General features: G+C 32.8%; 1 protein-coding gene and 1 long non-coding RNA gene across 3 annotated transcripts; both read left to right on the top strand.

Annotated features, from left to right (window-relative positions):
- Positions 1-483: 483 nt before the first annotated feature.
- On the top strand, positions 484-6,331 carry LOC102622517 (protein SAMBA). Of its 2 annotated transcripts, none has more exons than XM_025092762.2 (4): positions 484-784; positions 1,364-1,536; positions 1,750-1,860; positions 6,090-6,331. In XM_025092762.2, the coding sequence occupies exons 2-4, from the start codon at positions 1,389-1,391 to the stop codon at positions 6,104-6,106; spliced, it is 276 nt and encodes a 91-aa protein (XP_024948530.1). In that variant the 5' UTR covers positions 484-784; positions 1,364-1,388; the 3' UTR covers positions 6,107-6,331. The 2 variants fall into 2 exon arrangements, with proteins under 2 accessions (XP_024948530.1, XP_006491720.1); XM_006491657.4 differs by having other exon boundaries at positions 487-784; positions 6,121-6,331.
- LOC127901909 (uncharacterized) lies at positions 1,867-5,634 on the top strand. Its single transcript, XR_008054225.1, has 2 exons — positions 1,867-5,174; positions 5,280-5,634. It is a non-coding gene; the product is annotated as an uncharacterized LOC127901909 (long non-coding RNA).
- Positions 6,332-9,633: the final 3,302 nt, after the last annotated feature.

Raw genomic sequence — 9,633 nt, 5'->3', positions numbered from 1 at the left:
TTGACCATTAATTGACATATAAAATACTAATTTTAACCTTAAGGAAAAATCTATTAATTATCAATTAAAGTGATTATTAATTAAATATTTATTATATTACTAAATAATTTTTTATTCAATTAGATAAATTTTAACTTAATTATTATTTTGAGGTGTCTGTGATTGTTTGTATGTATATCACATGTGTTTGTGTGTGTGTTCGTTTGTTAATTATTTATGATTTGTTAATTTTATTGATAATTAATAATTAATACTAAATTAATATTTAATTGAATAAAAAATTATGATAATGTATTATAATAAACCTTAGGTTAACATTTTTTTTATGTAAATGTAAATTTTTATTTAATTTTTTGGGCCTTTGATACAATGATGATAATTATTAGATTTTGTTAGAATTTATGAAATTTTTTCTTAAAATAAGGGTAAAATTGTATTTGAGAAATAAACTGCCGGTAAAACCAAAACATTGGTACACGTGTAACATAAAGAAGCCAGCGCCTGCAACGGTGCCTCTCGCGAGGCTCCAGCACTCTCAAGCTTGGAACCCTGAAGTCAAGAATTTACTCAGTCTTAACCCAAAAAAAGAAAAAAAAACAAAATTAAAATTTGCCGCCAATTTCCCACGCGCCGCCGCGTGCTAGTGTACGCGACATCGTATCGCCGATCATTATAAATCATCAAAGCCGGCGAGTATCCGTGCGGGACAAGGATTGTTGAATTTTTTGAAATTAAAAATCGAATCCACCTCTCCGTTGTTTTTGGTTATTCCCTTTTTTGCAAGGTAATTGAAATTTTTTTTCTTAAATTTATTATCTATAGTGTTAACGTTACATGGTTTATTTCATATTATGTTGCCAATATTTGCGAAAATGTTATTCGAAATTTACAAATACATGTTGAGAAAAGTTTTAAAAATATTTCTGACTTATTGCAAGATATGAGTGGAATCATGTTCAATAAACATGTGAATTTTAGATGATTAATTATCAGCAAATAGCTTTCTGTTGTAACATTCTGTTATGGCTACCGAAAGTAAGAACCCAGAAAATCCATCATAGGCCTAGAAGTTGTGTGTGTGTGTTTTATTTTATTTTATTTTGATGAATTGTTTTAATTTGCATTCAAAGGAGTTGCTGTGTTGTTGCCTGGTTTGTTCTTTTACATTTGGCAAGACATGATTGGCTCTGTGCTCTCACAAAAGCCCTCTTTATGATATCAGTAGCCCTTAGCCCGTGCTTTAATCTTAGCATTGACAATACTTGTCAGCAGTTACCAGCAATGAAGCATTTAAATCCAAGAATTTTCTATTTTGACAATACTATACAATTCTGACTGAAGCGAAACAAAATATGATTGATAGATAGTTTTGAGGAAAAAGTAACAGAATGAGCAGTACATCACCAGCAAATTCATCAATATCAACAACACCATTAGTTGGAGGAGGAAGTAGCAGCAACAACACTGCTACCGATGAATTTCATTTTCCTTCTGATCTCATCTCCATTCAAGACCGCAAGGATGAAGCTTTGCAAGGTTGTGAAACTTTTTATTTTTAGCATCTCTGAGTTATCTTTGTTTGCTCTTTTAATTAATGTAAAGCCAAGGTTTCTCACATTGTCTTTTTGGGTTTGGGCTTACCGAATATCTATGAGGGTTTCAGAAGCTTTTCCTTAGTATTTGTGATATTTCTATAGTAATGGAAGTTAATATCATGTCTTGGATGTCTCAGTATTTTTTGCTTTGCAGTTCTGAGATCTGATTTGATGGCTGCTTTGAATAAGGAAGTTAAATCATTGGATGAAGATAATTGGATGTTTGAAGGACCTCGGTCCCATATCCACCTTATATCAACAGCAGGTTTTTCTCAATCCACCTCTTTATTTTGTTGTTGTGAAGGTTATGGTTGTATTTTTTTGCTTAGCTTATGTATATTATTATAAGCCTATATAAAAGGAGAAATGTGTTGTTCCACGACATAATCTTTCTATGGATTGAATCTAAGGTTTGAAATTGGCCATTTGATGTGAGCCTTGGTATGCACTATAGTAGTATTCTACATGTTGTTAATGTGGTAGATTAGAGAATTTACTATCAGATTGTAGCGAGGTGATTGATGAGGTATTTGTGTGATACTTAAAATTATGGGATTGTTTTATCAGAGAATTAGTGCTTCAAATTCACATATTTCTTGCTATGTAGATTCAGTGGTCTGCCACAAATTTATGTACGCTAGTGGGGTGTTTCCGTGTTTGAATAGTTCGAGGTTTATATTATAGCCCGTCTACTTTTGCAGAGTAAATGGCAGTGACAAAACTGATGGAGGACAAGTTATTGTTTTGAGGATTAGTTGATCATTCTAAGATCTTGCAAGAGCATATGACAATATTATGTCAGAGTGCTATTTATTTTTGTTTTGTCAGAGGATTATCAATGATAAAAATGTTCTATGGCCAAAGAAGATTGAAATATTCTTCAATTGTCTTATGGTAATATATTTCATTCAAGTTCTAGAATTACTGACTTGATGGGGCCTACCAACAACATCTAGAGGGCTTAGTGATGATATTTAGAATTGTTCGGAAATAATCGTGTGAGCCCAAATCTAACCAAAATAGAGAGTATTTTTGTTTTGGCTTGTGCATGGAAATTATAATATTGTGGGAGAAATTGTTTTTTTTTCCCCCTCCCTCCTAAGCTTATGTGCACGAGGTTTTATCCCCTCTTGTTTGTGCAAATTATGATGAGACTTTGTTATGTGGAGGGTGAAAAATGTGTTTCTATTGTCTAAAAAATATTTAGGGATCAAATGAAGTTTGAGATTGGGTTGTTTATGCATGGGGGTGCGAGGTCATTGTGACAGTGTTGAAAGATATTATGATTCTTTCTTCCTTGTCTTGTTCTAAAGAGTGGAACCAATCACCTTGCCGTAGATTTAAGAACATCACTAAAAAGACTTCTAATTTTCCTTTTAAACTATTTATTTCTTTACTTATGTGGCAAATGGATGTGTGAAAAAGTAAGTCCCCTCCCAAAAGACTCTTCAAATAAAAATAATTTTCTATTAGTTTAGTCAAATTTTTTTCTTCACCAAAATAATAACAATTATAATATTTCTCCCCCTTTAAGAATGATAAGATAAAAAATAGTACGATATTAAATTAAAGGCTCCAAAGGCTCTTCAAATGAGAAGTAATATTTGATTTAAAGAGCCTTTTGGGGATGCTTTAAGCTTATTGGTTGAACCTTTTAATTATATTTTTTGGGAAATTATCCACCGTCCACCCATTTTTTCTAACTTTTTAAAAAATACACAATTCTTTTTTTTTTTTTGTTAGAATCCACCTGAAGTTACATTTCTTTTTACTTTTCCACTTCTGTTTGGAGACCGTTAAGAAAACTAACGGAATATTGTGTAAATGACTTTTTAACCCTCAAATGTAAAGATTTGTGTATTTTTGAAAAATGATGAAAAAATGGGTGGACGGTAGATAATTTCTTTTTTTTTTTTCTGTCTTTTGTACGGTATTTGTTAGGACCCTGGTAGTTTATTTTAATTTCTTTCCTATTATGATTATTTTCTTATCGCAATTATGATTAGGGGTTCTATTAGATTAAAATTAGGATTGCATTGAACTATAATAAATAAGTGGTTGACATTATTTTTTGAGCAAGTAATAATAAAATTAATTCCAACCCCTGTTAATTCTTCTCTTTTCCCACTGAATTTTTAAATTCTTCATTTCTTCTCTCTTGAATTCTCTAATCAAAACCTTGGAACCCTAACATCTGGTATCAAAGCATATCTTTCCCAGCGACCAATTTACTTTTTCCGTTTATCTTGAAAATACAAAACAATTTTTTTTCCCCCCAAAATCCTTGTCACTGCAAATCTGAAAATTTGTCAAAATATTTGCCAATGTCGTGTGACCAACTCAGTTTGCTTTTGTGAGTCACCATTTGCAAGCCCAATCAATCGATCTAAACTTCTCATCAAAATTTGAAGTACTTGTGCAAAATTTTTTATCTCTATAGTGCTTGAACATTGTGTAGCTATCTCAAATTGATGAAAATTTTGCAGTCAACTGCTCATAGTAACACTCTAAGGTACTTCTGCAAGACATTCTTGAAGAATTGGGCCAGTTGTGCAAGGAAGCACAACCATCTCCTAGTCCACTTGAAGTTGGCATGTTAGAATGTTGGCACTCCCCAAAACAAGAGATAATCATTAGCCAGCATTGTTTCGGGGAGGAGGTAATTCATGTACTCATCAAGGATTCACACCTTCAATTCTAGCCCTCCACAACCCTGCACCAGACATGACATAGTCCACTAGCCCCTTCTTTATTGGGACCAATACTCTCTGCCTTAGCCAATAATATACCCTCTGCCTTACCTAAAACCTTATCACCAACTACGCATGCCGATAGACATTCTACAAACTGTGATGAGCAACTTAAGCCGGAGCATCATTGTAAACAACCTCAGCTATGGCTTTTAGCAGCTGATGTTCCCCTTATCATCAGTCCAATACTTCAGTGGTTTTCATTCTGCCTGGACACTATTTAGATTGGAAGCTGCCTGACAACTGTCTAAATTGGAAAATTTTGGTTATTGATCCTGGCTAGAAGGCTTGTGCGCAAGCGTGTTTCAAGGGGAATGTTAGGATCCTAGTAGTTTTTTTTTTCTTTCTTTGCTATTAGGATTATGTTTCCTATTGCAATTATTATTTAAGGTTCTAATAAGATTAGAATTAGGATCGTGTTGAGCTACTATAAATAGGTGGTTCTTATTCTGTTTTTTGAGCAAGTAATAATAAAGTAAATTTCAACCCCAGTGAATTCTTCACTTTCCCTTTGAATTCTAAAATTCTTCATCTCTTCTCTCTTAAATTCTCTAATCAAAACCCCAGAATCACAACAGTTTCCTTTTTAATTAATATTTTTCCATTGCATACTACGTGAGGGCATTATTTGATTCGTGCTAGGGAATTTTTTACTGTTTCTTCCTTCCACATTTTCGACATATTGTCTCGACTATGTTTAGTGCAACACTGTGAACTACTTTTTAAATCCATTTCATGTTAGAGCACGCTTTTTTCAAACATTGATGCCTTTCCAGAGTATTCTTTGTAATTAATAATTGTGTCTTCTTTTCAGGTAAAAGTTATAATGGTGTTAGGCAAAACCTTCTTTTATGTTGAATCTGCTGATTATTACATGTTGCTTTGCATAATGGTCAGTGAAGTGCTTCCAAGAAATGGAGCATCATTCATAAAGTAGCATGGTTATGGTGGTTCAGACTGTTGGTTTAATTGACTTAGGCCTGTAGAACCAACTAAAATCAGAGAGATATTCAAGAATATATTCCGTGAAAAAACAGAGGGAGGTAGGGTGGTTTAGAGAAGTCACTGTAGATGTTTTAAGCTCAGTATTTACAGCTGTAAAGGCTCGGAGTCGGAGAGAATACTCATAGCTTACTCTATGTAATGTAAAATAAGGGATACTTAATGTTCTTTTGTGTGAGCATTGTCAAAGGTTTTTAATATGCAAAACCAAGTAATCAGTATTTGGAATATACTGTATGCAAAACCAAGTATTTTTAAAATCAAAAGTCTTTTCCCAAATTATCATGCCTGGCTGAATTACCGGTACTAGCCTTCCTTGTTTCCCAAATTATCATGCCTGGCTGAATTACCGGTACTAGCCTTCCTTGTAAGTTAATCTACAGCCCTACTCAAAATTAGGGTGTTAAATTTCTTCTTCACCAGCTTTTTCAACAATGTGGGCTTATGTTTATTCCTTTGGGTGGCCTCGTGTTTTAGCTATATCAGGTCCCTTAATGTAAATAAATGTGATACATGATTTCTGGCATCTGAAGCTTGTCTTGTTGTTGATTACTGTTCCAACTCTTTATAATTCCCATATTTCATCGCTGCAACTTTTTATCTTCTAATCCTTCTGATGTTATATTAAATCAGATGGTTGTTTGCTGTAATGGATTCCATTTCATTCCAACTCTTTATAATTCCCATATTTCATCGCTGCAACTTTTTATCTTCTAATCCTTCTGATGTTATATTAAATCAGATGGTTGTTTGCTGTAATGGATTCATTTCAGGTGGTTTTCTGAACAAGCAGTTGGAGACATCAAAGAGTCGGAACTTGGCCCCATCAAAATTTCTTTGATATATCCATTTCTTCTGTAAAACGGTTATTCGACTTGGTATCAGTGCTTATTCAATTGTAATTTTGATTTTGACCATTTTCAATTTCTTACAATGTTAACGGTTCTCATAAAAACAAAGTAATCAAGATGTTTGTTTCTTAAACTTAAGAATTTGTTGTCATAATCTTGATTTTGCGCTATGGTCTGCATGGCTAAAGCTGCTGTAAAATGAACTGGCCAGTAGAGAGATTCATGATGCGACCAAGAAATAAACGTACTACAAATTGCAGCTGTCTAAAGTTTTGATGTTTCGGGTCCCGTTTGGAATTGAGGTATGGAAAAAAAATTATAAATATCAAACAAAAGTTAATAATATATAATAAATATAAATTTTAAATAATAATTTTATCAAAATTATTAAGGATATAATAGATTTTCTATTATATAAATGAAAAATCATATCAACATAATTTACAAGTTATAGCAGTTAGTGTTTACTAAATACTTTAGTGTTGTAGTTTTTAAATTATAGCTACATAACCTCAATTTCAAACGCACTCTCAGTCTGGTTATGTAGTTTCTAAGTTGGTAAATTTTAAGTTCTCCAAACAACTTCTCATAAAGCTACAAGACTTCCATGATGTAGTTTCTGACATCTCCAGCCTCTCTCTGAAGCATATAGCACATATCAATGCCACCAAGTCCAGCTTCTCCACCAAACCTATCAAAGGATAATGACCCACCAAATACTCCAAAACCACAATTTCAAGCAGCCAAACATCACCTGGAAATCCATAATCCCTAGCCCATCTTTCAGAATCAACCCTTTTAGGAGAATCTATTGCATTTTGAAAATATCTGTTGAAATGGTTATCATATTGAAATTTTAAGTACAAATACTGTAAAAACATTAAGGGAAAAGGATACAGAGACCCCAACGTTTGAATAAGAGACATAAAATCCCTTAATGCTTCAAAAAAGACACTCAGACCCCCATTGGTTAACAGAAACCGTTTCTTTTAACAGAAATTATAATTTTAAAGTACAATTACCATTATACCCTTATAGCATATTAAAAAATAATTGTTCATTGTCCAATTTATCCCTATATTATTAATAAAATTACGAATATACCTTCATTACCCAATTTTTCCATTTAATTTTTTATCAAATTTTCTCTTCAAACTAAATAAATTTAATCCATTGCTCAAGAATAACAAAATAAAATTGATTCATTTATTCCATGCACATCTAAAACTTGATAAAGAAAAGAAATAACAAAAGTAATTAGCAAAAAATCTCCAATAAACCGGAAAAATTAAGAACTCTGTTCATCAAACAACCATAAACCAAAAAAAAAAAAATTCTCGTAATCATTTGTTTATATTCTTGCACATACATCACATATGCATCAAACATGCTAGAGAAGTTAATTTAGTAAAAAAAAATGAAAATTAAAGAGATAAAATAGGTTTTAAGAGAATTGAACCCTAGATTCCACAAGTAAGAGTAGCAATCAAACACGAGCACAAGCAGTAGCCAAACGCAAGCAGTTCCAACAGCCAAACGCGAGATTCCACAAGCAAGAGCAGCAACCAAACGCGAGCACAAGCAGCAACCAAACGCGAGCACAAGCAGCAGCCAAACGCGAGCAGTTCCAGCAGCTTCCTCGATCGCGAGTGTTGAGTGTTAGAAAATCTATATTTATAAAGGAGAAAATCATCATTTTACATTTCAAGTTTTACTAACACCCTTACTTTTATGTATTTAAGCTTCTTGTGATTTAATTACGTGTGTTTTATTTTAATTAAGTATTTTATATATTTTAAGGGTATTATGGTCATTTCACAATGAACGAGAGATCAGACGGCAAAACGAACATCACTTTTGAACTCAGGACGGTTGAAAACTTTAGGAGGAGCATAAAAGGAAAAATGGCACTGTTCACATGTATGGTACTATTCACATGTATGGTACTGTCTACGTTACTGTTCACGACACTGCTCACATAGACGGATCGATGACGTGTCATTGATTGATGAGGTGTCACAATCCTGTTGGACTAAAATTCTTATGTACTGTTGATCGATGACGTGGCAGCATATCAGTGGACCAAAAATCTCGTGTACGGTACATGCATTACACAGGATTATTTTCAACCAAACCGCGTCACTGTTCAAGCCGGGTCAAACCGTGTTACTGTTCAAACCGCGTGGTCAAACCACGTACTGTTGACTGATGACGTGGCGTATTCCTGAGCGTCCAAACTGTTTTTAATCTGATGGCTATGATTTACTCAATGTATCTATAAAAAGGGGGCCTCCCCCCCTAATTTGGCATCTCTGAATTCATTTTTGGACTCCATTTTCTATAATTCCTTCTCCATCTTGTATTTTCTAAGTATTTTAATAAATTTCCTTTTTACCTCTAATTCAATTATGAGTAACTAATTTTCTTTCAAGCTTGGGTTGAAGGTGAAGTCTCAACATGTGTCATGAGCTTTATTTGGTAAATTTATTTTCTCTTCCCCTCTAGTTTTTGTGGATGTTTTAACTTCTCGTCGACAAATAATAATAATCTTGTCTAGATACCGTCTTGGTTTCACTGGCTCTCTAGTACAAAGTTATTATTATTTGGCACGATAAGCCTTTAGCACCATATTGATTAGAGTGTGGTTCATGAGGTGTAGATTCCCCCCTCATGATTTAATTGGCATTAATAAAGAATATTTAGCCCATGGTGCATGTTGATGCGGATCCAGATACCCAAGCGCTTCATTTCAATATATTTCTCTTCAATTTATTCTCGCCATTTCAATTCTAATTTTAGGATAATCTAAGTCACTTTCACCACAAATCCAACCACCCTCATATAAAATTAATTCTACATATAATTAAAATTTACCTCCTCGTGGGATCAACACTCGTCACCATTAATCTATTCTACAATAGATTTGTGCACTTGCGAGTTCAATAAAATTTGCACAACAAGTTTTTGGCATTGTTGCCGGGGAGGTAAGTTATTGTAATTCGTAAAATTAATTTTTGTAAATAAGTTCTTTTATTTGTTTTCTTGTATTTTTTTATTATTAAAAAAAAGAAAAAGAAAAAAAAGTGAATCTGCATTTAGAGGTAATAATTTCTTTTCTTTATCTATTCTTTATAATTCTGCAATTTAATTTTTAAGTTATTTTTCTTTGTAATTTTTTTTTATTTTATTAATTTATTTTTAGTTAATTTATTTCACAAATTTTTTTAAGTGTGTTTTTTTTATAGAAATGTTGTAACAGCGTGATAAGGTTAGTACCGTAATTTCTCCTTCTTGTTTATTTTTATTAATTTTGTTCTCATTTTTTTGTATTCATTGCATGCAAGGTCGAAGGTCATTATTATATAATCTTGAACCTATAGACCTTGAATTAGAAAAAATATTGCGCACACACAAACACATTAAAGATAAAATTGA

Source organism: Citrus sinensis, chromosome 4 (assembly GCF_022201045.2).
Source record: "Citrus sinensis cultivar Valencia sweet orange chromosome 4, DVS_A1.0, whole genome shotgun sequence".
Lineage (NCBI taxonomy): Eukaryota > Viridiplantae > Streptophyta > Magnoliopsida > Sapindales > Rutaceae > Citrus > Citrus sinensis.
The sequence above is the reverse complement of the archived record's forward strand: the minus strand, read 5'-3'. Positions and strand labels throughout refer to the sequence as shown.

What these genes read in the sequence shown, in the direction of transcription:
- LOC102622517 (XM_006491657.4), top strand. Translation starts at nt 1,389, where the DNA reads ATGAGCAGTACATCACCAGCAAATTCATCAATATCAACAACACCATTA. An exon ending in CAAGGATGAAGCTTTGCAAG is followed by an intron (nt 1,537 to 1,749) that starts GTTGTGAAACTT and finishes TTTGCTTTGCAG; the next exon opens with TTCTGAGATCTGATTTGATG. An exon ending in CCACCTTATATCAACAGCAG is followed by an intron (nt 1,861 to 6,120) that starts GTTTTTCTCAAT and finishes GATTCATTTCAG; the next exon opens with GTGGTTTTCTGAACAAGCAG.